Here is a 24,575-nt window from a genome sequence, read left to right as displayed (position 1 = left end):
TGTTCCTAGCTCGCTTTTCTCCACGATGTGAAATCAAGGTGCTTACAAGCTAGAGCACCGGCTTCTTCGAGAATTCAGCCGATGGCTTGATAAGTGCCGAGGCTAGGCGTGATCAAGCAAGGTGCATCGTTGTCGGGGAGTTGTGACGCCATCCAGAAAAGCACTTAAAAAGAGACGATCATGCCTTGAATGATAGACAGCTCTTGGAGCGACCACGATCGAGTCGTCTTCTTCCCAGGACTAACTACCGCATCCTCCATATAGCATCGACAGCTTGGTCACGATGTTGGCTCTCGTCTTGATAGGCTGCGGCGCCACCGCGCTGGCTCAGCAGGTCTACATCTCCGCCAACGGCCCAGTCACGCGATCGCAGTGTTCGGAACAAACCGCGTCTCCATCGTACGCCTTCAGCCAGTTCTCCTACACCCAGACAGAGACCGTACGCACAGCGACATCAGTCCAACCAGAGTGCACCACCACGTACGCGCCTCCCTACGAGTCTCTCAGCCATTTGGTCCCGTCCTTGACGACGACCACTTGGGGCAACTGGTATCCCAACCAGACGCAACGGGCTGCAAACAACAGCGACCCATACGGGCCGGCAGCTTGGTCGTCTCTGTGGGAGGTAGCCAAGATTGCCAATTTCACCACCAGAGGCCTCTACTCGACGACGGTGCAGCCGACGCCGGTACCTTCGAGCGATCTGGTGCTCCCGCCGCCCAACTATTTCGGGCCTCAGGATTGCTACAATTTTCCCGAAGACTTTATGTTTGGCGTCGCTGGTTCGGCATCTCAGATCGAGGGCGCTATCGCCGATGAGGGCAGAGCTCCGACGCTCATGGAAGTCGGGTTCCAGTCCGGAGTGATGGCCAACGACTACGTCACCAACGAGAACTACTATCTCTACAAGCAGGACATCGAGCGTCTGGCATCGATGGGAGTGAAGCACTATTCCTTTTCCATTGCCTGGACGCGAATCCTTCCATTCACTTTCCCGGGGACGCCTGTGAACAAGCAAGGTCTCGACCACTACGACGACCTGATCAACTTCGTCTTGCAGAAGGGCATGATCCCCAGTGTGACCCTGTTCCATTTCGACACGCCATTTGCCATATTCAAGAACAACCTCACTAGTCTGAAGGAGCGTCCGCTCATCGGCTACGTGAACGGCGGGTACCAGATGGACGGTTTCGAGGACGCCTTTGTCAACTACGGCAAGATCGTCATGACGCACTATGCGGACCGCGTGCCCGTATGGTACACCTTCAATGAGCCGCTGCTCTACAGCACAAACGGCAAGAGCGTCGACGCCGTGGTTAAGGCCCACGCCCGCCTGTACCACTTCTACCGCGAAGAGATCAAGGGCACTGGCAAGATCAGCCTCAAGTTCAACGACAACTTTGGCGTGCCTCGCGACCCCAACAATACCGACCACCTCAACGCCACGAATCACTTCAATGACTTTCAGCTTGCCACGTTCTGCAACCCCATCTTCCTGGGCAAGGACTATCCCGAGGCGTTCAAGATGACCATCCCCGACTACGTCCCGTTGACAGAGGAGGATCTCAAGTACATCAATGGGACGGCAGACTTCCTTGGTATCGATCCCTACACGGCGACTGTTGTGGAACCACCTCCCCAGGGGATCGCTGCCTGCGCTGTCAATTCATCTGATCCACTGTTCCCCTACTGTGTCAAGCAGTTCACCAACACGAGTACAGGATGGTAAGGAATTGATTACTTCCTTGTTCACTCTGACGAAAGGCTAACACTCGACTTCTAGGGATATTGGCTACCGATCCGAGAGCTACGTGTACATCACGCCGAAGTACCTGCGTACTTACCTATCCTACCTGTGGAACACCTTCAAGACGCCCGTCATGATCACCGAGTTTGGCTTCCCCGTGTTCGACGAATCGAAGCGAGCGGTGATCGACCAGCTGTATGACTCACCGCGAAGCGAGTACTATCTATCATTCATGAGTGAGGTGCTCAAGGCCATCTGGGAGGATCACGTCCATGTGATGGGGGCGTTTGCGTGGAGCTTTGCCGACAATTGGGAGTTTGGATCTTATGAATCGCAGTTTGGCATTCAGTTCGTCAACAGAACGACCCAGGAGCGGAGATACAAGCGGAGTTTCTTTGATCTTGTGGACTTTATGGCAATTCGAACACGAAAGAAGTAGATAAATATATGCACTATTAATCTAACACCAACATATAATCTATATGAGATCAATTTGTTTCGAGCATGGTACAAACAAGGAGTGTAGCTCTGAGCCTCTGGAGGACTACAAAATATTCCTTGAGTACCGAAATCCGTCCCGTATCAGACCCTTCGTGGATAACACTCAGAAAGCGGTGCTTGAATAGAGAGTAGAAGAAACACACTGCAGCCATTTAAGCATACAAGCATGGTGACAGGTCGCGGGATGCAACATCGGCTGGCTAGTGACTTCCCCAAAGCGATCAAGTTGCCCCAATACCGGTGCTTGCGAACAGCCTTTCTCTCTTCATGAAGAAGCTCAGAACAACCACAAGAGATGCACCTGCAACTACAAGAAGGTAGGTGTTGGAGATTGCCTTGACGATGACAGCCAGGACCTGAGCTTTCTGGCTGGCAGTGAGCGTGTCCAGAAAGCTACCTGACACGCCCTCCATGAGAGCCTTGATCTCGGAGCTGGGGACATTGGTCAGGACCTCGGCAATCTTGGTCTCGCTGTAGTTGAGGTAGATTGAGTTGGCTATCGCAAGCGCGATGGTGATACCCAAGAACTGAGCCAGAGTGCAGAAGCCCACAGCGAGCGGGATGTCTTGAGGTTCAACGACGGCTTGGGCGACCGCAAAGGATGCCTGTAGCCATAGGCCGGTGCCGGCGCCCATGATGACGAGGTATCCGTATATCCGAGCCTCTGAAGTGTCCTGGTCGACGGTGTACATGAGCGCTGCCCCCACCAGAGTCAGTGAGCCACCCAGCGTGTACCATGGCATGTAGTAGCCAAGCTTGGTGAGAAGTGCCTATTCCACGTTATGAATTAGAAGCACTGCCGCGGCAGAAGACACTGAAGCAAGGCGAAACGTACCCCATTGACGAATACACAGAATACCATCACCATGATGAGCGGCAACAGTCGCACTCCAGCCATGAGGGCACTGTCGCCTCGCGTGAACTGGAAGAATATGGGGACAAAGTAGATCGGGATGAACGCCGATGCACCCGAGGCCGCCGTAACGCTGAAGAGAATGAGGATGGTACGAGAACGAAAGAAGTGAACCGGAATTATGCGACGTTGAACAGTTGCGAAGATAGCCCAGCCTTGTTGGATACCCAAAAGGAGGAAGAGGACACCACAGGCGGCAAAGAGGCCTATGATGGTTCCTGAGCTCCACGGATACGTGATACCTCCCCAGTTCAAGGCCAGAAAGAAGGTTGTCAAAGCTCCCGTCTGCAGCACGATGCCGACGTAGTCCATCTCGCTGGCGCGATTCTTGAAGGGCACACCAGGCCGAGGATCGATGCTGGGGAGGAGGAATACGTAGGCCGGCGCAAAGACCCCTCCGACGAAGAGGTTGATGTAGAACGCCCACCGCCAGCCGACCGAGGAGCGGTCAAAGGCTCCCCCGATGATTGGGCCTAGGACGATACCCAACCCCCATGTGAAGCCAGTTCCCGACACATAGAGGGGCCGCTCGCGCATGCTTGTAGTGGCCGCGATGAGTGTCATGCAGCCGACATAGAGACCAGCGCCGCCAATGCCACAAATCGCACGCCCGACGATCATTGCGGACATGTTGGGCGCGGCACCGCATAGAGCCGAGCCGACTTCGAACAGCGCAACATTGAAGATGTAGAACCACTTGGAGTTGAACTGGCCGTAGATGCGGCCCCATACCATATTCGTGGCAGTGGCAGTGAGTAGGAATGCGTTGCTAAGCCAAGAAAGGTCGGCGATGCTGTTGAACTCCTTGACGATGACTGGTTGAATGTCGGCAACCACTGTGGCGTCGAGAGCGTAGAGAAAGATCGAAGATAAGATACTGTAGGACAAGAGTCAGCCAGGGCAACGCATTAAATGTGAAGGAACTGGAGTAAGGCAGTGCAGTGTTGCTGGCAGATGAGAACGCTGGAGCTGGGCAGATTAGCGGACGTACGATACGGTAGCCAAAACCCATTTCCATCCATGAATTTCTCGAGGGGAAACCTCTTTATCTGCAATGTCTTGCTTCTCCCTTGCCTCTCTTGGAGCATGCCCAGCCGAAGACGCGGGTTGGGCTGGAGTAGCATCCACAACGACACTGTGTTCTGCCAGAGTGGGCCTGTCGTCACTCCTGTCTTCGATCGGTGGCATATTGAGGGCAGTTTGGGGGTTCGACACGTATTTTTGAGAGAGAATAGAGGTTTGACAGTCTATAGACGTCAGAGCAGTGGCGTGGAGAAGAACGTTGGGGACCTCATCAGCGTCAAGGGCTTTGGAAGTCCGAGAATGCAAGACAAGAAAGAAGAACAGCATAGACCGGCCATCTAAAAGACTCAATCACATTTTATACAGGCCTTGATTTAACATATTTTGATTGCTCAGCGGCCTCAAGTTTCAAGCAGAGTACGCGGCTTGGTCATATCCTTCCACGGTGAATTATTTCCTAAATAGGCAACTAATTTTCCGAAACACCACCATCACCAACCTCGAGCTGACTATCCTGCATGTATTAAATCCCCACATCAAATGCAATCAGACCAGCCAACATGATGGCACGGTCGTAAACGAAATCACTTATTTGGGAAAGTCTCTGCCAAACAAAGCCAACAAGCTTGGTGTGGGTTTGAACTTGAGATCGATCTTTGCTGGCATCGAGTTGATATGGTCATGACGCTGATGACAAATCCATCAACAGTAGCCCCACAGCTCGCTCCAAAGCGGTGATGTTGAACTGCATCGTCCTTCTTCTCATGCCGAACTAAGCCTTCAACAGGCTGAACCCTGGTTGTAATTTGCGGCTGTGATAACCCTGCGCTCTACTCTGTACCTACGATTGTGCTAGCTAACAGTATCACCTGCTCAATGCGGACGTCGACACATTGAACCACCTAACGACAGCAGCTCATCCATCAGTATGTCAACTTCACGCAGATCACACCAGTTCCGCAGGCGAGATGTCCCCAGTACATACCTCCTCAATTGGCGGTCTGGGAGCGCAAAGCGACAGATGCGGCGTCCGGCAACAGCCTGTCAAGCCTGCCGCACGGCGAAAGTCAAATGTAACGCAGCCATGCCGGAGTGTGGCCGCTGTGTGAGTCGCGGGATCGACTGCAGGTACACCGCACCATCTAGTCTCGCCGACCGCAGTCCAGCTGCCTCTGGTCATTCGTCGAAACTCACACATACACTAGCGATCCCGGTGTCCACGCCGACCGACATAGGGAGTGCTCCGACTCCGGCCATGGCGGGAGATCTCTCGATGAACATCGACACAGCCGTTGTAGACGATCTAGGCTTCAGCTCTGTCGATTTCGAACAGGCTTACGAGACATGGTCCGAATGGGTGAATGGCATTTCCCTGTCGGGTCCGGGCGGGTTCGACTTCCTACCAGCAAGTGTGGAGAATTCCAAGGTTCGTTTCTATTTCGATCCCTCTCTGTGCACAAGCTGATAAATGAGCCCAAACCCTAGTCCTCCATGGCCTCAAGTCCAGAGGCCTTAGGTGCAAACTCGACTCTACTGGATAAGAGCATTAGCCATACACAAACCTCGGTCCATCCGGACTCGGCAAAGCAGCAGCCGCTTCATTCGTCTGCTCGGTCAGCGACTCCTAGTATCAGCCCGGAGATTGGCTCATCTGGAAGCTCGACGCTGTCTCCCGATTCCCCCAATATATCATTGCCCTCCTTACCACACCAGCGTACACCAACGGACAGTTGTCTCTGCCGGGCTGGCGTGGTGCTCCTGGTCCCCCGGATCAGGGATGCGCTGGCCGAGCAGAAGGCCGATCGTGTATTCAAAGTCACAGAAGACATCATCAAGGGATGCCAGAAGATTATGCAGTGCCCCGTGTCCCAAGTCAAGTGCACCGACCTGATCTGTATCCTGAGCGTTCTTCGGCACACAGATGGCTGCTTCGAGCTTGTTGCTCGAGCCGATCTTGAGGATGGCAGTGGAATGGCCCTTGGCAATCATGAGACTTCTGCTTTCGGTCGAACCGGACCGCGAGACATCCGTGTCGCCGACTTGGTCAGACAAGCTTGTGCTCTGTTGAACTCAATTGACGATTCGCGTGAGAGAATGTCTGTCAACTTTGAGGCGTATTGCCGTCCCAATCTTGCTCGCATCAACCTGGACTACATAAGGTCTGTGGTTGAAGACTTTAGAAACATCTTGAACTCTGTTACCAACGCGGAGGGCTAAAGCACGCAGGAGACTCGCTTATTAGATACATGCAAAGAACAGGATATGGATACATTTCAGATCATGAAGTACACCTACACACGCCTGGCCTTCCTAAAACCTACGACAGCGAAACCAGTTCCAGCGGCTGCACCAGCCACTTCTTCCAAGACGTGCCCAGGACGCTCGAGATGCTCCGGACTATGTGCGCGCCCGCGTCGCCAAACACCCACCAGTCGCGGTGCTGGTGCACCATGACGCCGTAGTACGCCAGTATGATCAGCGCCTCCGGCGTCCGCCGCTGGAGCAGGTGGACGAACTCGAGCGGCATCATGCCCGTCCAGCCGGCCAGCGCGTGCAGGCCCCAGGACTGCGGGTTCCGGATCCAGCAGCGGATGTACTCGAGCGTGCCCATCGTCTCCTTGCACGTGGCGATGTCCCTCTCGCTGAGTCCCTCCGAGGACTCGACCAGGGCCGCGATGGCGCACCACTCGCTCGGCTGGCCTTCCTCGTCGACGTCGTCCTCGTTGGTCGTGTCGAGGAACTCGCGCAGCAGCTCCGACTCCTGCAGCGCGTCCCACAGGACGTCGCCGAGGACGCGGCTGCCGCGGTGGAGGCGGAAGTACTCGACCAGCGAGTCCAGGAAGACGCCGGGCTCGTCGCGCGGGCCCCGGAGCGTCGTGATCAGGACCGCGACATCGAGCAGCGCGGGGAAGATGTACCTCGAGACGACGTCGCCGCCGGTTTCGCTCGGGTTGGTCTGGTTGTTGAACAGCACCAGGCCCCGGGTCTGTAACTGGGCTGCGAGTGCTCTGTAAGACTCGGAGCGCGCTCCGGAGGTGGTGGTGCTCAGGTGCAACGCCCCTACGGAGAGCAGCTGGTTCATGACGTACGCGCATGTCAGCGACGAGTTGATGCATGCGGTGGCAAAGGGCTTCATCTTCTTGGTGATGCGCAGCCATTCCGTCATGTTCTGTTCGACATGGTGGAAGACGGCGAGGTGTTCCAGGGTGAAGAGCTCATTGGAGTAGTTCGTTGCGACGGCGGCATCGTAGGTTGGAGACGTTGACGTGGAAGGAGTTTCATCCGGTCTGGGGAGCTCTGGAGATGTGACGGAGGGTGAAGTGTAGGGAGTAGAGCGTCCCGGTCCAGTTGCAAACGAACATGGGCGCTGCGTGATCCGGCAGCCTCCGCAAAGGGGCTACGATCAGATTGTCAGTTGGTGAGAGGCTGGCTGTCGAGAACCGCTATGTACCTTGCACTCGTCACACTTCACGTGCCGCCGCTTGCACTCTGCGCACCCGTTCCGTGACTTCTTGTGAAACTTGCGCGGCTTCCCGACACGGTTCTCCATTGAAGCATGCGCCACGGATCCTACGGACTGCCGGCCGATGGTTCCGAGACGCACCGGTCAGCATTGACGCGACGTAACAGCTGCGAGAAGACGATCGCTGGCGTTCAGTCACGTACGCGGAAGTGACTGGCGTTTCGTATGAGGCGAATAATAACAGGACGAAAGTCAGCAGTTTGGCAGAGATCCGTACGATGACATGACGACACAAACTGGGAGGGTGGTCTGAAGTTGTCGAGGTCATTGACGATACAAGGCCTGACAAAACAAGCATGGAATCGCCTGTGTGAATGCCAACGTTTTGATTGGACTCCCGCACCTTCAGTCCCACTCGGCGTTGCATCTCGTCCCCACCTGTACGCGTATATCGTATACCGTATAGCGGAAACTCGTTTATGAAACGATGTTAGGCACCATAATCTGCTGTTCTGGCCGGAGAGACGTCTCTGCAATTCAAAATGACAGGATGCGATTATTACTCCACAAAACCATGTAAAAAGCATCCGTGGAAACCGGTTATGCTTGCATGAGCAATCAGTGAATGTTGTGACCATTAGCAGGAATGCGGACTAAACATCTTCAATATGGGATACGTCTTTTTCACTTCAAACCGTGGTTTTATCCAGACATGTATCGAGAAATAACCTCAGAGTGTCAAAAAGAGATATGCTACTGAGACTGAACAGATTTCTCAATACTCCGGCCAGATCATCACAAACCTAGCTACGGCACAACCATACATGGTGACACTTCTCTCGCTACTCCGACCCAAAGCTTTTGGCAAAGAACTCCTCTGTGTAGTTGCCCTCCTTGTCCAGGAAGTGCTGGCAGTCTTGCCACGACTGCTGGATCATCATCGCCCTCTTTGTGTCTCGCGGAGCAAAGTTGCATCTGTGCAGGATGGACCGTCAGCGGAAATGATCATTCAACATCCCCGGAAGGGTTGACGAGGCATCTTACTTGAACGGAACCGGGGAGACAATGAAGCCCGGCGTGATTGCGTCTCGATCCACCGGCAGAAAGTTCCCCTCACTGTCAGTGGGCCTGGTGATGTTGAAGGACCACAGAAGTCGGGCCATGGTGATGAACATTGACCGCTCAGCAACATGCAGCCCAGGGCAGATGCGTCTACCAGCGCCGAATGTGAAATGGTCTCTCTTTGTGGCATCGCCCAGCGCAGCAGACTCCCCCGTTGCGAGGTCATCGCCCTCATATCTTGAGGGATCGAACTCTCGAGGGTTTATTGCCCGCCTTTCGTCATTGTTGATGGCCCAGACCTAGTTCCACAGTCACCTAGTCGTTAGAATCCATGTACCTCCCACATTAATAGGCCACTCTTACATTGATCATCACACCGGCGTTGGAGGGGATGGTGTACCCCTCGTAATTATCGGTCTTGGACAACCGATGCGGCATTCCTCCAAGAATCGTGGTTGGCATCCCTGAACGAGTGTCAGCCTAATCTTCAAGATGGAGTTACAGTCTGGGATAAACTGACACCGGAGGGTTTCCTTCATGACGGCCCGGATATAAGGCAAGTTGTCCCAGTCTTCCCAGCTCGGCATTCTCTCCGGCCCAACAACCCTATCAATTTCTTCTTGTGCTTTGGCTTGGATACGAGGATATAGCATCATAGCCTAGAGAAGCATGAATACGTGGATATTCAACTGTGGGTCTGGAAAGCCGACAATCTTACCTTGATAAAAGCAAGAGTTGTGTTCAGTGTTGTGTCCCTAACATGCGATCAGATGAGATGTCGGTTTCCGGAGCCAGATTAACTTACGTGGTACCAGCAAAGGCATGTCCCGCATTAGCGGCCATCTGCTTGTCACTCAGGTAACTGTCGGCCTTGACATCATTGTGTAGAACCATATCCGTACAGAAGCCTGACTCAGCCAGAAGGGTCAGAGGCCATATCTTGCGATGGATGCACTTGGGTTCGGGATGATCTTACTAGCTTTCTGGGATCCATGCTCGATGCTTGCTTTGGTCTCGTTCAGCAAGCTCATCCACAGCTCGTCTTCAAGGTTCCTCAGCCGCTCCATCTCTTTGCTGATACCCGTGATCCAGGACGGTGCGTGCCTGAAAATGGTGCGGAGCTCTGGCCACCAGTCCATAAGCTGCAGACGGCCGGCAGCAACGGCATACCCTTCGATCCACTAGATTTTGTTAATCTACATAATCTAAACTTGTTAGGTGAGTGATGGTAGCCGTCTACCTCAGACATCTTCTTCACATGAGGAAGATCGACGGATGTTGTCCTCCAGCCGTAGATGATCGTTGAGGCAATGCTGGTGGTGAACCGCTTCGTGTGGAATTGGTAGTTCTCGGGGAAGTTGAGAATGTCGTGCAGTAACTGTGTGGTCTCGAACTCCTAGAGCAGCGATTAGCTCTGGGGGTAATTACTGAACTAGCTACGTTACTCACCTGATATGGGATGTACCGATTGGCCACGTTGACGTTGAGTCTCAAGTGGTACATCTTGCGCTGTCTTCGCCAGACCTCGTCATTGCTAGCTTCTCATTAGCAGAGTCATGTGTCGTCATTCCCCGAATTGCTCTGGACATACTCTTTCATCAAGATATTGAGGTCTTCGCCAAACTCTCGGATAAAGACATCCATGCGGCCCGAGTAGATGCCACTACGCTTGTCAATAAGTTCCCGAACGATTTGATCCGAGCTGAGCACGATCATGTCTTGAGTCCCGAGCTTAATCGACATGATCGGTCCATCTAGACAAACCTGTCAGCGGCCAGATCCAGCAGAGGCTTGGACACGTCGTTGAAATCATACATTTCTTGGACCACTCTTGCAGTTTCAGATGGAGGTCTGTCATTGGCATCTGGTGGAGGTTGCCAATGATGGGCAATGTGGGCGGTCCTTTCAATCCATTCCAATGTTAGCATGACATCATACATCTTCTTCAACATCATGCAGCTACCTGGAGGATAGTCCTTTGGCCGCATGCCATAGCCACGGAAGTAAGCGACTGCGATCGCAAGCAGCAGGGCTCCAACGGCGAGGCCGACTGCTCGCATGAAACCCATTCTGAACTTGGCAACAAATGCAACAGACAAAGTGGTGGTTTCAATGAAGAGGACAGAGGTACAGGCTATCCGGATTCTATGTTGATTACCTTGTCTGCTCCTGCGTTGACGGTTTACTTGTCTCTAGTCCTGGGGAGATATTGAACGACTAATTAAGAATACACTACTGGTTCTTCATTTCGGCCCGAGCCTCCAACCCCGGAGTATGGCATGTGGGCACTCTTCGGACCCCCCACTCAAGATGGAGAAGATGGAGGTGGAGATCCGGGGTTGACTTCGGAGATTTACAGCCACATAATACCGCAGTATAAAAGTCGTCTCAGTGTCGAGCATCGAAACAGAATCTGGAGCCTCCAAGCACAAACTGCGTAAACTGCTACAATGTCCCGAACGCTGGTTCACAGAGAAACCCAAGTCCTTGACCATGACGTGGACAAGGTCTGGTCCACCGTATCGGACTTCGGCGGCGTGGCAACTTGGATACCCTCGGTCTCGACTTGCACAGTCGAAGGCAAGGGAATAGGGACCGTCAGGACCGTCATCAGATCAGGCATGTCGATTCAAGAAAAGCTGGCCATACTCGACAACGCAACGCACACGATCAGCTACCGCATCCTGGATCCGACGCCGTTTCCAATGAAGGGGTTCTTCGGCACGATTCGGCTGGATGGACAGGGCGGGAAAACGCGCCTGGTGTGGACGGCCGATGCCGAGGACATCGACGACGATGGAATGGCCATTGTCCGGCCTGTTATGGACGACTTCATCAAGAGTTCGATCACTGGTTTGCGAGCTGTGCTAGATGGACAGCCAAAGGACTCTGAAAAGTAGGCGGAACAGGGGATGGGAATTGAATTGGGGCGAGCACTTGAAAAGCGTGGAATGTCAATGTTGAAGACAGACCTGGTGCCAAGAGGTAGCGAGCCTATGATTATTCCTAGACTGCGATAACACATCGATGGTCTTTCCATACAGTAGCGAGGCAACTAGGGGTAGTCCAGCAGTTGTATTGTTGACTTGCAGACTACCCCGGTATCAAATCGATTGTGGTTCTGATTCTCCCTATCCCTTCAGTGTCTTCTCTTCCCAAACCATCCATTTCTCTACCTTTTGAGACGTTTCACGAACGCAGTGAAGCAGCTACGAGTCCCCGTTTTACAGTTGGGTCGAGATGTTAAAAGAAATCGCGGGGTAGAGACATTCGGTCCGAACGTACGGGGCCGGACCCGGACCCGGAAGCCACCAAGGACCCAGAGGCGATGCAGCGTGGCATTGCTCCCTAACCAATAATGGGCAGGGATAAATGGGTTGTAACCCAACTTTGTGTGATCACACCAGCCAGCATAAACCAAAAGAGTCTTTCATTTCCACTACATATCCACCTCTCAGCAAGCGCTGGTCCTCCCAACATGACCGCAACCCCAGCAGCAGCTCCTCGCTCCTTCGCCAACAGAACGGTCATCGTCACCGGTGCGGCAGGCAGCATCGGCGCGCCGCTTTGCCTTGCCCTCGCCCGCGCCGGGGCCAACGTCGTCGCCAACGACCTGGGCTGCTCCCCAGGCGGCGAGGGCGCCTCCGCTGCACCGGTTGAGGAGCTCGTGGCCAAGATCACGGGCGAAGGCCTGTCGGCCATTGCGGACACGCACAACGTCGGTACCGATGCCGCCAAGATCGTCGACGCCGCCGTCTCGCGCTTCGGCCGCGTCGACGCCATCATCAACAACGCCGGCATCATCTGCTACGGGCCCGTTGAGACGCAGACGCCCGAGCAAGTGCGGGCGCTGTTCGAGGTCAACGCGCTCGGCGCCTACGCCCTGTGCCACGCGGCGTGGCCGCACATGCAGCGGCAGGGGTACGGGCGCGTCGTCAACTTCACGTCCGACTCGGTGTTCGGCATGCCCGCGAGCGCCGGGTACGTCATGGCGCGCGGGGCCATGCTCGGCGTGACGCGCACGCTCGCCCTCGAGGGCGCCGCGCACGGCATCCTCGTCAACACCGTAGGGCCGTCGGCGTACTCGCGCATGGTGGCCGACGTGTCGAAGGACCTGCCGCCGGAGCAGCTCGCGTGGTTCAAGGCGACGTACACGGGCGAGTCGAACGTACCGGCCATCATGGCGCTGGCGAGCGAGCAGAACACGATTACGGGGGAGATCTGGAACACCGGAGCGTTCCGCATGGGCAGGACTCTGTTGGGGGCGATCAAAGATGTAGGCGGCTGTGAGACGGTGGAGAAGTCCCTTGAGGCGATGAAGGAGCTGCAGGGGAAGGATAGGGAGTGGGCCGAGCCTCACAGCATCCCGGAGTTCTTGGTCTTTAAATCTCAAGCCTGATAGTGGCTGATTTAGGTCATACCGCGAGTCCATCAAACAGATGAAATGACGACTATGCAGGCAAGTCTGCGAACGGCCTCCAGAGCTTAGCGTTCCACGTCTGACACAAAACTACTCATGCATGGTCTGGTTACATATGATACGATCTCTATCCCTGGACTTTAAGTAAGCTAGATCACGCCCTGCACTAGAGCTTGGCCTGTAGGAACTTTTTGTGTACGGTCAGCATAAAAGCTAAGGAGTTTAATGGGTAAAGTTGATCATGATGGCAAAGCTGTTCTGCGAGGGTGATTCTAATTTGTACTGAAGAGCTTCTCTGGGTCTCAAACAGAGGTCTAACAAGATAAGCCGTACAGAGAATCTAGGGTACACTTGGTGTTCTACGTACGGATGTACTGTGTGATGTAGGCTATGTTATTGAGGCTCCTTCAATACAATGCTCAATATTCCAGTGCCTAAGCATTGAACCATGATTTTACCACCCACAACACCGTAGAGCCTGAATCTACATCCAGATAGAACCTCCACGTGCTCAGGCCAACATGAATCGCGTTGCAAGAGGGGTACTGTCATCTGACCTTGCAGATGTAAGGATGACCTGATATCCGTTGAAACAGCTCGCGATTGTACACCAAGCATAGTCATAAACTGTGAGATTTATGATTTCCATTATGGTAGTACAGTTGGCCAGATCGGGAACCAGAGACGAGCAGTTTGCAAATCGGCTGTTCTTGAATAGGCTGAAGTTGAGATCCCCGGGTGCGAAACCCGTGTTGTCCATCTTGATGAATTTGAGGGTCAGGATCAGATTCGTAAGCATTCTCCAAAGGCTGCCAGAAAAAAAGTGTAGCAGACACTGTGATGCCGATCCAGATAGAGTTGCCCCACCGCTGGTTGGGAAAACGGGGGAACTCGCAACTGGATTCCTCATTGTCGTAGCGGTACTTGCGCCGGTTCTTATGGCGATGCTGTCTTGGGCGATGCTCTCTTGGGCGATGTTGATAGTATGAATCATCTCTTCTGTACTCCATGGCCTTCTTGCAGAACGGAAAGGACCTGGCAGCCAAAGAGAAGCCGCAGGAGTTGCTGCTTAAGAAACTTAGGACTGTGAGCGAGGCACGTTGCCATGACCAGGCGGCGATTTACAGCGATATGTGTACAAACCAAGCTGAAAGTGCTTCATAAGGCTGAGGCTCTGAGGTCGCAATTTCGCCCCCAATTATTATGGCGCCAATGCCACAGCCAGCATACCTTTCTTGCAACACTGCCCTCCTTGGCGTTGGCTGTCACTTTCTGGACGGACCAATACCAGAGTCCATAATACGCTTCGGTCCTCCATGTGGCTCCGTTCGTGGGCCGGGCCGAGAGAGGGACCCAGGGCAGGTACTGATCACTGCCCCAGGCGGCCCTCACATGTGCCATACGAAGCTGGGTTCAGCCGTCTTATTTATATCCCCTGAAGTGTGGTGACCACAATTCCACATTTACGTGTCAATCACGGTATGAACAGAAAGGATATTTGATACGTACCCTGGCCATTTGAGTAATTGGCATGGGGTCAGCACACGTTTAGGGGAGATGTGCGCGCGTATCTACGTCACATCTAGCCTGATCAGCGTTCATTGATTGCATTCGTAGTTTGTCAATACACGGCATGATTCATGTCACATCACTGCCAAAAGGCAAGTCACCAACAGAACAATCTTAGGACTGACCCAGTGTGAGGGACGATACATAAATCATAACGAGGACGAGAAACTATCTGATAAAGAACGGACATTTGGTATAGGAAAAGCTAGACTTCGAAATAAATCATACCTCCAGATCGTTCAAGCCAATCGACGAAACTTCGTGATACCCTAATCAGGAGCCATGCAACTATCTAGAACTAGTTGTTGAAATTGAGCAGATCAAAGGTGCACCCAGTAGCCGAGCCAAGCTGAGGATCAAGTTCAGCCGGAAGAACTGCATCTACCTGCCCATTGCCAAAGTCAAGGAAAGGGCCAACGCCCTGGACAGGGTTGAAGTCCTGACCTGTTCCAGCGACGTACATGACATCCTGACCAGCATTGAAACTCATACCGGGCATGAAGCTCTGTCCGAATACAACAGGGGGGTTCGGGGAAACCATGGGCCAAGCAGCAGAGGCCTGAGAGGGGGTCTCAGCCTGGACCGAGATCTGGCGGGCACCGCGCTGGCGAATGGTATCCAGGAATTTGTCTTCGAATCGGTGATAGGCCTTGAGGTGCTGCTTGAGATTGTCCAGTCGAGCGAAAGCATTGTTGCCGTCGTGCTTCGAGCAATAGTCGCATTCATAGCCAGAATTCGAGCTGAGGCTATTGACATGCCGTCGAAGAGAGTCCAGGCGGCCGAAGGTGCGTCTGCAGATGCAGGCGTAAGGATGGTGGCCCTCCGCCGTGCCGTGCTGGGCCAGTTGGTGGTTGTTGTCAAATCCAGCCCCGCACGCAATGCACTTAGATCTACCTTGACTATTAGCGACCGGGAAAAAAAAAAAAACTTACCGGGCGTGCAGGTCATGGAATGCCTGCATGTGCCCAGGTGGATCATTGACCAGCTCCGGATACACCTCGCCAAGCGGGTTGGCAAGGCCAGAAGGTGCCGGGAGGGTAGCGTTCGTGGCAGCATTGTTGACAGTCGGCACAAAGCCGATGTACTGCTCGGGCTGCTGGAGGTATCCCGCCATCATTCGACTTGTCATCAGGCTGAATCCTTGAGTTGTGCGAAGCGATAAAGGTAGGCTGATTGCGTGCAATGCGTGAGGTCGCATGTGCTTTCCAGGGGTGGGCTTAGGCCATACATTTCATGTTCGCCGTCGATGAGCTGGGGGGATCTCTCCAACGTACTTGGACAATAGCTACGGATGTACTTTGGCAATACTTTCTGATACCGCCACTGAGGAAGCCCAAATGTGCATATTAGGTGCCAAGCCGAGCGGTGCATAGGGTGTAAGGTGGAAGGGGTGATGCATGGCAGGTAGCCTATCAGAGATGGAGACAAGCAGTTCATCCCTGCATCGGCTTTCTACTGGGCGAATTGTGAATTAAACGTACAGTCATGTTGCCAGCGCATTGGCTTCGGCTTCCAGTGTCTCCCGCGCCACCAAAGAGCTCGCTCTCAATGCTGGCTTCGTGCGCGATAGCATCGGAACAGCGGATCACAGTGCAGCCTGCAGCTTGACCATGACGGCCACGTCGCCAAATGTTAACATTGACACTGTTTTTGCAGGCCCTACGTGTGCTGAAAGACAAGATGGCTGCGTGATTCAACCATAGATCTGAGAAACAGCTGTGGAGAGGAGGCCCGAAACGGTAGATGAAGGGGTTAGCCATAAATTGGCAAACAAATCTGAATGATAGCTATGACCGTCTAGACTTTCTCCTCGGGCTTCACCAACACCTCCTCGGCGGCTGGGGTATCCAGCCATCGGTCCACCTGCTCCTGGCTGATAGCCTCGAATCCCATGCTCTTTTCCTGTACTGCAAAGTTTCCAACAAAGCAGAGTAACCAGTACACCACACTGCTCAAAATGCATGTAAGGAGCCACCCAACCTGGTAAATGTGCAGCCATTCCACCGGAACGTTCCCTCCGAAAGTCCGCATGAAGCCAGGGATTGGCAGTACGACAGCAACAACATAAGCGACAGCAGCTCTCCAGTTGATGCCCAGCCTGTACCAGTACCTACCCTCGGGGCTGTACAGATCGGGGATGAAGATGTTTCCCTTGCGGCAGACCAGGTAATCCGTCAAGAAGATGCCGACAAAAGGGCCCAGGAAGATGGAATAGCCGCCAAGAAACTGGAGAAAGCTTGTGGCACTCTTGAGAATCCTCCAGGGACAGATGATGATGCCCAAGATGTACGAGATGTACATTCCCCGCTTGATGTTGATGAACCGCGGAAGCAAGACCGTAGTATCGGCACCCCATGGAATGACGTTCGCACTGCTATCTGTCAGCGTGAATCGCTCCAAAGTATCAACCGTTCACGAGACTCACCCGAGGTTGGACCCAATGATTGAGAAGATGAATCCAAGAGATACGACCGCAACTCCTGCTCTGGCGCCATGGGTGGGATAACGCTCCAGAATAGCTAGGCAAAGATCCCAAGGGTTCCAGATCAGTTGGCCCCAGCCGGCGCGAATCGCACTGGCTCCAAAGATGCCGAGAGTTGCACACAGGGTATTGCCGATTGGAAGGGCAATCAGCTGCGACCACGAGGGAGCAGTCTTGTTGCGGGCATAGCGAGCCAAGTCGGGCTGGTTCACAATACTCGTGCTCGTCTTGCCCATGACGGAGTTGATGCCGCCCAGCATGGCCCATGCCAGCGTCGATCCCGAAAGGGTGCCGGACTTGTCAAAGGCGCCAGCGGAGCTCCCAGAGTTCTTCGCCTGCAGCATGCAGAATACGAATAAACCAATGACGATCGGCGGCAAGACGATTGACTTGATGGTGAAAAGCACCCTCACTTTGGGGATCGGTACGCTTAGTAGTGGCAGTGTCGTGATCCTATCGGAGACCTGGTCAGTTGGGCTCGGAAGGGTTGAGTCCGTAGCAATCCAGTGCTTACCAGAAGATGATCAAACCAATCACTTGCTGGGTTGTGATGTATTGACTGGCGGGGATAGAGTTCTTCATATGGGAGAACGACGTCCCAAAGATCGCACTGAGTAGAACAGCGGTGAAGTAGCCACCTTGAATCAGCTGTACGCCGACCCAGATAGTTCCGACGAGCACTCGTGTAAACACCGGGAAGTAGCCGCCATACAATCCCCAGGGAATTCTGCAAGCAACCGGAAAGCCAAAATGATACGTCGCCGAGGATCGCGAGTGCATCACCATGCCCACGGCCCCGAGGAAGTGAGACACAAAGATGCAAATGATGGCTTGCCACCAGGTCAATCCCAGAGAGACAAGCGACGAACCGGCTGTCCATACACCGGTTGAGAAGCCTTGATCATATTAGTATTCCCGTCTTCATGATGTGGCAACGCCGCTCTCACCATAGGACCACCAGAATGCAGCATAGTCCCACCAAGCCCACGTCCAGTGGCTTCTCGGACTGATATCCAGATCTTCATTTGTCCATGGATTTCGATTCGAGAGCCTCCCTTCAGCAGACTCCTTGGTCTCGATCGCGGCCAAGAATGCCTCTTTGCTTGCAAAGGCCGCTTTGATGGACTTGAGCCTCTGTTCCATGATCTTCTGTCTGAATTGGACCTGGCAAAGTAGACTCTAGAGAGGTCAGTCGAGCTGAGATATGAACTCCGACGTGAACGGGGCCCGGGGCCATGCCATCCTTTATCGAGTAGCCGCTTATGTCTGTCGGCAAACCACCGACCAGGATCGGTATACGCCGCATGCTTGGCCGTCCCGGCGTAGCTTATCATTTCCGACAACCTATCTACCCCTGTTATCTAGACTATCTGGTAATCTGAGGCGTCTTATCTTGGAGGCCTGGTGGTTATCTCGGGGGTCGATACCATCCGGTCTAGTCATGTCCCCGCAAATGGCCGGAATCCTACACCCGACGAGGTATTCCCTTCAAATATCCGGTGGCTGTCAAAACCGGGGTCATCACAGACGTGGACACCTTGATCGGCGAGTTGAATTGTGAAGTTGAGCATCAACGTATTAACCTATTGACAGTATTCAACCCAAGATGGCTCCAGGAGCACTCGTTGAAAGCGAGCCAAAGGAAGTTATCTTCCACGCTGGCAAGGGAGCACAGAAGCGTTACGTTCTCAGTGGAAGTGACCTCAAGCCGACTTTCGAAAGCATCCCAACCGTGGACTTTCAGAACGCAACCTCATTGGATATTGACGAGCGACGCGCAGTCGCCAGAGAAGTCTATGAAGCGTTTACCAAAGTCGGCTTTCTGTATGCCATTAACCATGGAATCAACAAGGATCTGCAGGATCGGACAACGAGCGTCATCAAGGAGTTCTTTGGGCTGCCGCACGAGGAGAAGATGAAGATCCACATAAACAAGTCGCCTGTGATCAAGGGATACGAAGGCTATCTCGAGACCCGGCTCGATGAACGAACTCCTGGCGATCTGAAAGAAGCATTCAATATCGCCGATGACCCGTATGACCCCGAGCAGAACGCGCCGCCAGACCTAGACCTGTCCACATATCCGCCTCCGCCCCTGAACCAATGGCCCGAGAACCCGGCGACGTTCCGCAGCACCATCTACGAGTATCGTGCTGCCGCTCAGAACTTTGCTTCCACCCTGCTCCGCATCATCGCGCTTGCGCTCGACTTGCCCGAGGACTACTTCGACCACATGACTTCCTTCCCGATGGCCGGCCTTCGCGCCCTGCACTACCCGCCCCAACCTACTGCCGCCGACGACGCCATCGGCATCGGCGCGCACGCAGATTATTCGTGGATCACGCTAGTCAACCAGCTGACCGACACGCCAGCGCTCGAGGTCCTGAATGCAAACGGGCACTGGGTGCCAGCGCCGCCGGTGGAAGGCAGCCTGGTAGTGAACGTGGGCGACTTCTTGGAGCGGGCGACAAACGACAAGTTCGTGAGCACTGTCCACCGGGTACGCAACATCAGCGGCAGGGAGCGGTACAGTCTTGCGTATTTCTTTTCTCCGAGCCAAGACGTGATGATCAAGACGGTCTCCACTTGTCTCGCACCTGGAGAGACGGCCAAGTATGAGGACGTGAAGGCTGGAGATTGGCAGTTGGAGAGATTGCTGAGGGCGCGGGTAAACCACCCGACGAGTATTGCTGCGAGGCAAAGAGGAGAGATCTGATGCAGGAAATCAAGACTCTCCACTATTATAATCGCGGATAGTCAGCTGCTCTCTCTTGGGGGATGGCCAGTTGCAGCTCAGCAAATATAGCAATTAAGCGCAAGGAGAGTCCCAATCCTCAAGTGCTACCTCTGAGCTATCATAAAGATTGAATGTTGGTATTACTGACCAAGCGAACATGGAGCCTTCACAATTGCACAGAGGAATTGGAGGATAAGAAAATAGTATTTGTCAATCTGAGTTCAAACTTCGTAAAATTTAACCAAACCAAACAGAGTATAGTATTGTCCACGGAAATGCCCTGTTCATTGGGGATACCGGAGTCAGTAGAACTCCGGGTACTTGATATGAAGTGGAGTGGCATCGTCGTCAAGAACGTGGGGCCAGTCCATGGGTTGGTTGAACGCATTGATATTCACCTGTCGTCGTGGAGTATCGGAGGATGCAGCCTCGAAGAAAGGAGCGAGGTCTACAGCGCGAGCCGAGCTGCTAGCCTGGCCACCGCGTCGCTTTCTGAACGGGGCCAAGTTCTGGTCCTCAAACTTGTGAAAGTGTCGAAAGTGCTGGGTGAGGTGATCGTGTCGGTAGAAGGCTCGGTGCTTCTCACAGATATAGCAGACATGCTCCCCGTCATTGGAGTGGCTTTTCACGTGGCGAGTGAGCGCGTCTCGGCGGGACAGAACTTTCCCACAACCTGGAATGTCGCAGACATATGGTTCATGCCGCGTGGCTTTTCCATGCGCAGCGAGTTGCGAATGTCCTTTGCAACCATACCCGCAGGCTTGGCACAGAACAAGAGACTCATGGGAATTAACTTTGCGAAAGGAGGAAAGAAGGTGGGATCCCGTTGGGAGTAAGTCACTCGAAGGCTGTCAGTGGAAAAAAAAAAAAAGGAGCCGCGATTACCGTTGAGGGGAGGCAACCAAAGGCAGGTTGCCGAGGTCGGAGGTTTGCCCAAAAGCAGGTGAGACTGTAGCCTGTAGGTAATCGCCTTGACCAATGAACAGATGAGGGTCGAGGACCTGATCCCCATCATGATTCACATGACTATATAGCTGGATGTTGTTGAGGTACTGTGGTGTGTACTGTGCCATTGTCTAGTACTTTGGTGGGGAACGGTAACTCAAAGAGGAGGGCCAGGAATATGGTTGCAGAATGGTTTGGAAGTTGAGTGGAAATGACCAAAGGGCTTTGGCTACATTTCTGCTTGACTCGAACCAGGAGTGAGAACCGCAGCAAGTCGCAAGTACCACCGAGGCTAGAGATACCGTGAAGCTACATGTCGTACAAACAGGGCGTATAGGGTGGGAGTTGCCAGCCTGCAGCAGATATGCAGCTTTCTGCACATTGAGCTGCCTGTTGGCACATAAGGTAGCGATGCCTATTGGCAGGGTGGAGGATGTAGGGTGGAAGTTGACGGGCCACGCACCGGTCGAGACAGCCGAATCCAATCAACATCAGGCAGCGAGGGCTGTGCATGACCGCACAGTAACCAACGAATCGAGCATCAGTGCGGAGAAGTCCACTCCCCGGCGTCAAGAACAGTTGTCTGTCTATCATTACATGCTACGAAACCACGTCCGATGAACGCCACCACCAGCCTATCATATGCACATACACCCTCTATTCTAACCATGCTTTTGATCCCACAGCCACTCGTACTCGTACAATTACACATTCGGCGACAGCAAATCATACTTGACGCATCTCTCAACCTGGTTGTGTCACACAAAAGGTTAGCACATATCATCTCAAGGAAATCGGGGAGAGAAGACTCACATCCTCAATGCTAGCCTGCATGAACCTCCTCGCCTCCAAGCCCATCCACACCATCACCATCGAGAAGTCGCCCGCCTTGGCCATCTCGGCGCCGCTCTGCGCGCTCAGCTGCCGGAGGATGGGCAGCGACGAGCTCAGCAGGTCGACGTCCGGGTCGAGGCTGCGGCCGATGCCCTCGAGCAGCAGGATGCTGATGACGACGTTGACAAAGTCGCCCTCGAGGCGGACGTGGTGGTGGCGCACCATGGCCAGCACCTGCTGCAGGATGTCGCCAATCTTGACGTTGCCGAGCGCGAGGGTGCTGCTCTTGACCGAGAGCACGAGGTGCTGCATCTTGAGCGCGAAGACCTCCTCGTCGAGCACGGCCTCGGGCTGCCGGCAGCGCTCGCACATGAGGTGGCCGGCCTTGTAGCCGTCGAACTCGGCGACGGCGCGGAAGAGATCGAGGAAGTTGCGGCGGTTGGCGCCGTTGAGCTCGGTCACGAGCCCCGTGTCGATAAAGATGAGCTGCGGGCGGAAGCCCTCCTCGTCGATCTTCTTGAGCTCGGCCTCCCAGGCCTTGGTGTCCTGCTTGTTGCGGATGGGCCGCAGGCGGGCCAGGACCTGCTCGGTGACGTCGGGCTGGTGCTGCGGGTGCGGCTTCTCGGACGGCTTGCGCAGGGGCAGGCTGGGGATGTTGGGCTGCTCGGCCTGGTAGAAGCGCACCATGATGTTGCCGGGGTGCAGGTCGGCGTGGACAAAGTTGTCGAGCAGCAGCATGCGCAGGAAGGCATCGAGGCCCTCCTTGGAGATGTCGTGCTGGAAGACGCCGCCGCCGTTCTCCATAAAGTCCGCCAGGGGGATGCCCTGCGCGAACTCCTCGACGAGGACGTTGCGCGTGGTGAACTCGGTGTAGGGGAAGGGGAACCAGGCCGTCGTACGGTCCTTGAAGTTCTTGCGGAAGATGGTGAGGTTCGCGGCCTCGATGCGGAGGTCCAGCTGCAGCTTCATCATCTGGCCGAACTGGGTCACCTCGTCTGGCAGCGACAGCCACTCGATGCTCGGGATGGCGTTGAGAACCGAGGCGAAGAACCACATGATGCGCAGGTCTCGGCGGACGGTGCGCTCGACGCCCGGGTGGAGCACCTTGACGGCGACGTAGTTGGAGGGGACGCGCTTGGGGGTGCTCTTGAGGACCGATTCGACGTTCTTCCTAACATTCTTCCTCAGGGGCGATGGCGGCATATCGAGGACGTCGACGTCGCCTGGCGCCGCGAGATCGGGCTTCAGCTTTGCCTTGTACACTTGTGCTATGGCGCCGACGCCCAAGGGCGTTTCATCAAACTCCTCGAAGATGTCCTCGAATTTGCGGCCGTCAAAGGCAGCCCGGACAATGCGCTTTGTTGCGTGTAGGGAGTGAGCAGGGGCGTTGGAGTGCAGCTTGGACATGATGTCGCACATCTCGTTGGGGAAGATGTCGGATCTTGAGGCAGCCCATTGCCCTAGCTGTAGTAGAGAGTGATGTTAGAAAACAGTAGATGCATTCGTGTGTACAGCATTATTGAGACTCACCTTGATGAAAGCCGGGCCGGCTCTTTCCATGCTCTTGACCAAGAAGCCATACCACCACAATGTGCCTGTCCTCTCATTGTCGCGATCAGGCCTCCTCCTCCCGAACCATATTGCTGGCACTGTGGCAAGTACTGGCACGAAAATGACCACCAGCTGCAGGAAGCGCACCCCAGTGCAGATGGGCTCCCAGATGTAGAGGTCCAGGAACAGGACCAGCTTGCGCCTCAGTCTCGTCAGCCCCGTATCCTCGTCTTTCACCTCCTTGGCAATCTCCTTCCTCGACGCATGCAGCATGCGCTGCTCTCCAGTAGCATCTCCTCCATCGCCATTGTCTTCTGACAATTCCACAAAGGCAGCAGTCCCCAGCGCGGAGACTTGCGCCGCAGCCAGCAGTGTCCGTCTGCCGCCACGATTCGGTCTAGGTATTGATCGGAAGGAGGGCTTCGGTCTATAGGTAAACGAGAAGTAGCGAAAGGAAGTCCAGCGGAGGCCAGACGTGGTGTGCCGCGGTATCGGAGCCGATCGGGGGAAGGCAGTCCGGAGGCAACGGCCGGTGAAAGTGGCCGTGCTCATTGCGCCGGCAGGGTGAGAGAGGGTCAGACAAGATAGGGGAAGGTGCTGCTTTGACTATGCATCGTCCAGATGGATTTCAGCATGGAATTGGTCCCTCATCGCCGAGTGGGCAGCTTGGAGGAGGTCTGGCGAGGCCACTGTTGCTCTGTCGCGCGTGGGGATCGGGCTGAGGCGGGAGGTGACGTCGTCGAATTGACACATGAAAACGCGACACATGCGCAATTAGGTAATCCGCCAGCGCCTGTCTCCAGGGCACCTTAGGAACTCTCAGGGGGGCAAATTAGGGGAACCAGTACACTGTAACCAGTGGCGGCGTGCCTCCCGGGCGGGTCCGGGACACAGATCCACTGAAAACGCAATCCGTGATCCTCCGAAGACAGCCATAGTAGGACCCCACGGATGGTGGTTACCCTTGATCAACCATTAACAGCCTGTTCACCCTTGACAGAGCCCAACTCGTAACAACATTACAATATTAACAGCATTAACAGCATTAACAGCTCCTGCAAGCTCCCCAAATCAACCTCCTGTGAATACCCTCGTAGTCAAAGTGAATGTTTGTAGAATTATCCCTTTGATGGCCTCAACTGCAGTCACCTGTGTCTGCTACTCTGATTAGCTGAAGATCACCGGTATCCACATGACTGCAGTTGTTGCGGCCGTCAAAGGGATAGATCTGTAGAATAAATAAAGATTGAGGTCGAGAGTTCAATAAAAAAAGTTGAAACTTGCTCCTTTTTTGTTGGCCCTAGTGGCCTTTGTCAACCATAACAACA

The 24,575-nt window shown here is 54.2% G+C and overlaps 11 protein-coding genes across 11 annotated transcripts; 5 read left to right on the top strand and 6 right to left on the bottom strand.

The window, feature by feature from the left end:
* Nucleotides 1–283: 283 nt before the first annotated feature.
* On the top strand, nucleotides 284–2,186 carry E0L32_002475 (uncharacterized protein; the record flags this gene model as incomplete). Its single annotated transcript, XM_031136668.1, has 2 exons — nucleotides 284–1,725; nucleotides 1,784–2,186. The coding sequence occupies 2 exons, from the start codon at nucleotides 284–286 to the stop codon at nucleotides 2,184–2,186; spliced, it is 1,845 nt and encodes a 614-aa protein (XP_031000329.1).
* Nucleotides 2,187–2,469: 283 nt separating this feature from the next.
* On the bottom strand, nucleotides 2,470–4,349 carry E0L32_002474 (uncharacterized protein; the record flags this gene model as incomplete). The annotated part of the gene is made up of 3 exons (XM_031136667.1): nucleotides 2,470–3,018; nucleotides 3,084–4,038; nucleotides 4,153–4,349. The coding sequence occupies 3 exons, from the start codon at nucleotides 4,347–4,349 to the stop codon at nucleotides 2,470–2,472; spliced, it is 1,701 nt and encodes a 566-aa protein (XP_031000328.1).
* A 1,090-nt stretch (nucleotides 4,350–5,439) lies between these two features.
* On the top strand, nucleotides 5,440–6,401 carry E0L32_002473 (uncharacterized protein; the record flags this gene model as incomplete). Its single annotated transcript, XM_031136666.1, has 2 exons — nucleotides 5,440–5,610; nucleotides 5,670–6,401. 2 exons carry the CDS (start codon nucleotides 5,440–5,442, stop codon nucleotides 6,399–6,401), a joined length of 903 nt encoding a protein of 300 aa, XP_031000327.1.
* Nucleotides 6,402–6,501: 100 nt separating this feature from the next.
* Nucleotides 6,502–7,734, bottom strand: E0L32_002472 (uncharacterized protein; the record flags this gene model as incomplete). The annotated part of the gene is made up of 2 exons (XM_031136665.1): nucleotides 6,502–7,581; nucleotides 7,636–7,734. The coding sequence occupies 2 exons, from the start codon at nucleotides 7,732–7,734 to the stop codon at nucleotides 6,502–6,504; spliced, it is 1,179 nt and encodes a 392-aa protein (XP_031000326.1).
* Nucleotides 7,735–8,489: 755 nt separating this feature from the next.
* On the bottom strand, nucleotides 8,490–10,778 carry E0L32_002471 (uncharacterized protein; the record flags this gene model as incomplete). The annotated part of the gene is made up of 11 exons (XM_031136664.1): nucleotides 8,490–8,622; nucleotides 8,692–9,008; nucleotides 9,073–9,173; nucleotides 9,230–9,368; nucleotides 9,428–9,464; nucleotides 9,515–9,617; nucleotides 9,686–9,890; nucleotides 9,950–10,105; nucleotides 10,159–10,243; nucleotides 10,301–10,411; nucleotides 10,474–10,778. The coding sequence occupies 11 exons, from the start codon at nucleotides 10,776–10,778 to the stop codon at nucleotides 8,490–8,492; spliced, it is 1,692 nt and encodes a 563-aa protein (XP_031000325.1).
* Nucleotides 10,779–11,159: 381 nt separating this feature from the next.
* On the top strand, nucleotides 11,160–11,609 carry E0L32_002470 (uncharacterized protein; the record flags this gene model as incomplete). The annotated part of the gene is made up of 1 exon (XM_031136662.1): nucleotides 11,160–11,609. One exon carries the CDS (start codon nucleotides 11,160–11,162, stop codon nucleotides 11,607–11,609), a length of 450 nt encoding a protein of 149 aa, XP_031000324.1.
* Nucleotides 11,610–12,187: 578 nt separating this feature from the next.
* Nucleotides 12,188–13,108, top strand: E0L32_002469 (uncharacterized protein; the record flags this gene model as incomplete). Its single annotated transcript, XM_031136661.1, has 1 exon — nucleotides 12,188–13,108. The coding sequence occupies one exon, from the start codon at nucleotides 12,188–12,190 to the stop codon at nucleotides 13,106–13,108; it is 921 nt and encodes a 306-aa protein (XP_031000323.1).
* A 1,888-nt stretch (nucleotides 13,109–14,996) lies between these two features.
* E0L32_002468 (uncharacterized protein) lies at nucleotides 14,997–15,896 on the bottom strand (the record flags this gene model as incomplete). The annotated part of the gene is made up of 2 exons (XM_031136660.1): nucleotides 14,997–15,588; nucleotides 15,631–15,896. The coding sequence occupies 2 exons, from the start codon at nucleotides 15,894–15,896 to the stop codon at nucleotides 14,997–14,999; spliced, it is 858 nt and encodes a 285-aa protein (XP_031000322.1).
* A 599-nt stretch (nucleotides 15,897–16,495) lies between these two features.
* E0L32_002467 (uncharacterized protein) lies at nucleotides 16,496–18,323 on the bottom strand (the record flags this gene model as incomplete). The annotated part of the gene is made up of 4 exons (XM_031136659.1): nucleotides 16,496–17,069; nucleotides 17,124–17,633; nucleotides 17,695–18,076; nucleotides 18,128–18,323. 4 exons carry the CDS (start codon nucleotides 18,321–18,323, stop codon nucleotides 16,496–16,498), a joined length of 1,662 nt encoding a protein of 553 aa, XP_031000321.1.
* Nucleotides 18,324–18,786: 463 nt separating this feature from the next.
* Nucleotides 18,787–19,896, top strand: E0L32_002466 (uncharacterized protein; the record flags this gene model as incomplete). The annotated part of the gene is made up of 1 exon (XM_031136658.1): nucleotides 18,787–19,896. One exon carries the CDS (start codon nucleotides 18,787–18,789, stop codon nucleotides 19,894–19,896), a length of 1,110 nt encoding a protein of 369 aa, XP_031000320.1.
* Nucleotides 19,897–20,219: 323 nt separating this feature from the next.
* On the bottom strand, nucleotides 20,220–23,799 carry E0L32_002465 (uncharacterized protein; the record flags this gene model as incomplete). The annotated part of the gene is made up of 5 exons (XM_031136657.1): nucleotides 20,220–20,538; nucleotides 20,607–20,765; nucleotides 20,803–20,981; nucleotides 21,676–23,160; nucleotides 23,227–23,799. 5 exons carry the CDS (start codon nucleotides 23,797–23,799, stop codon nucleotides 20,220–20,222), a joined length of 2,715 nt encoding a protein of 904 aa, XP_031000319.1.
* Between the last annotated feature and the right edge of the window lie 776 nt (nucleotides 23,800–24,575).

This window comes from Thyridium curvatum, assembly GCF_004353045.1.
Source record: "Thyridium curvatum strain D216 chromosome Unknown NODE_10_length_634906_cov_78.760910, whole genome shotgun sequence".
NCBI classification, from domain to species: domain Eukaryota; kingdom Fungi; phylum Ascomycota; class Sordariomycetes; order Thyridiales; family Thyridiaceae; genus Thyridium; species Thyridium curvatum.
This window is presented reverse-complemented; position numbering and strand designations above follow the sequence as displayed.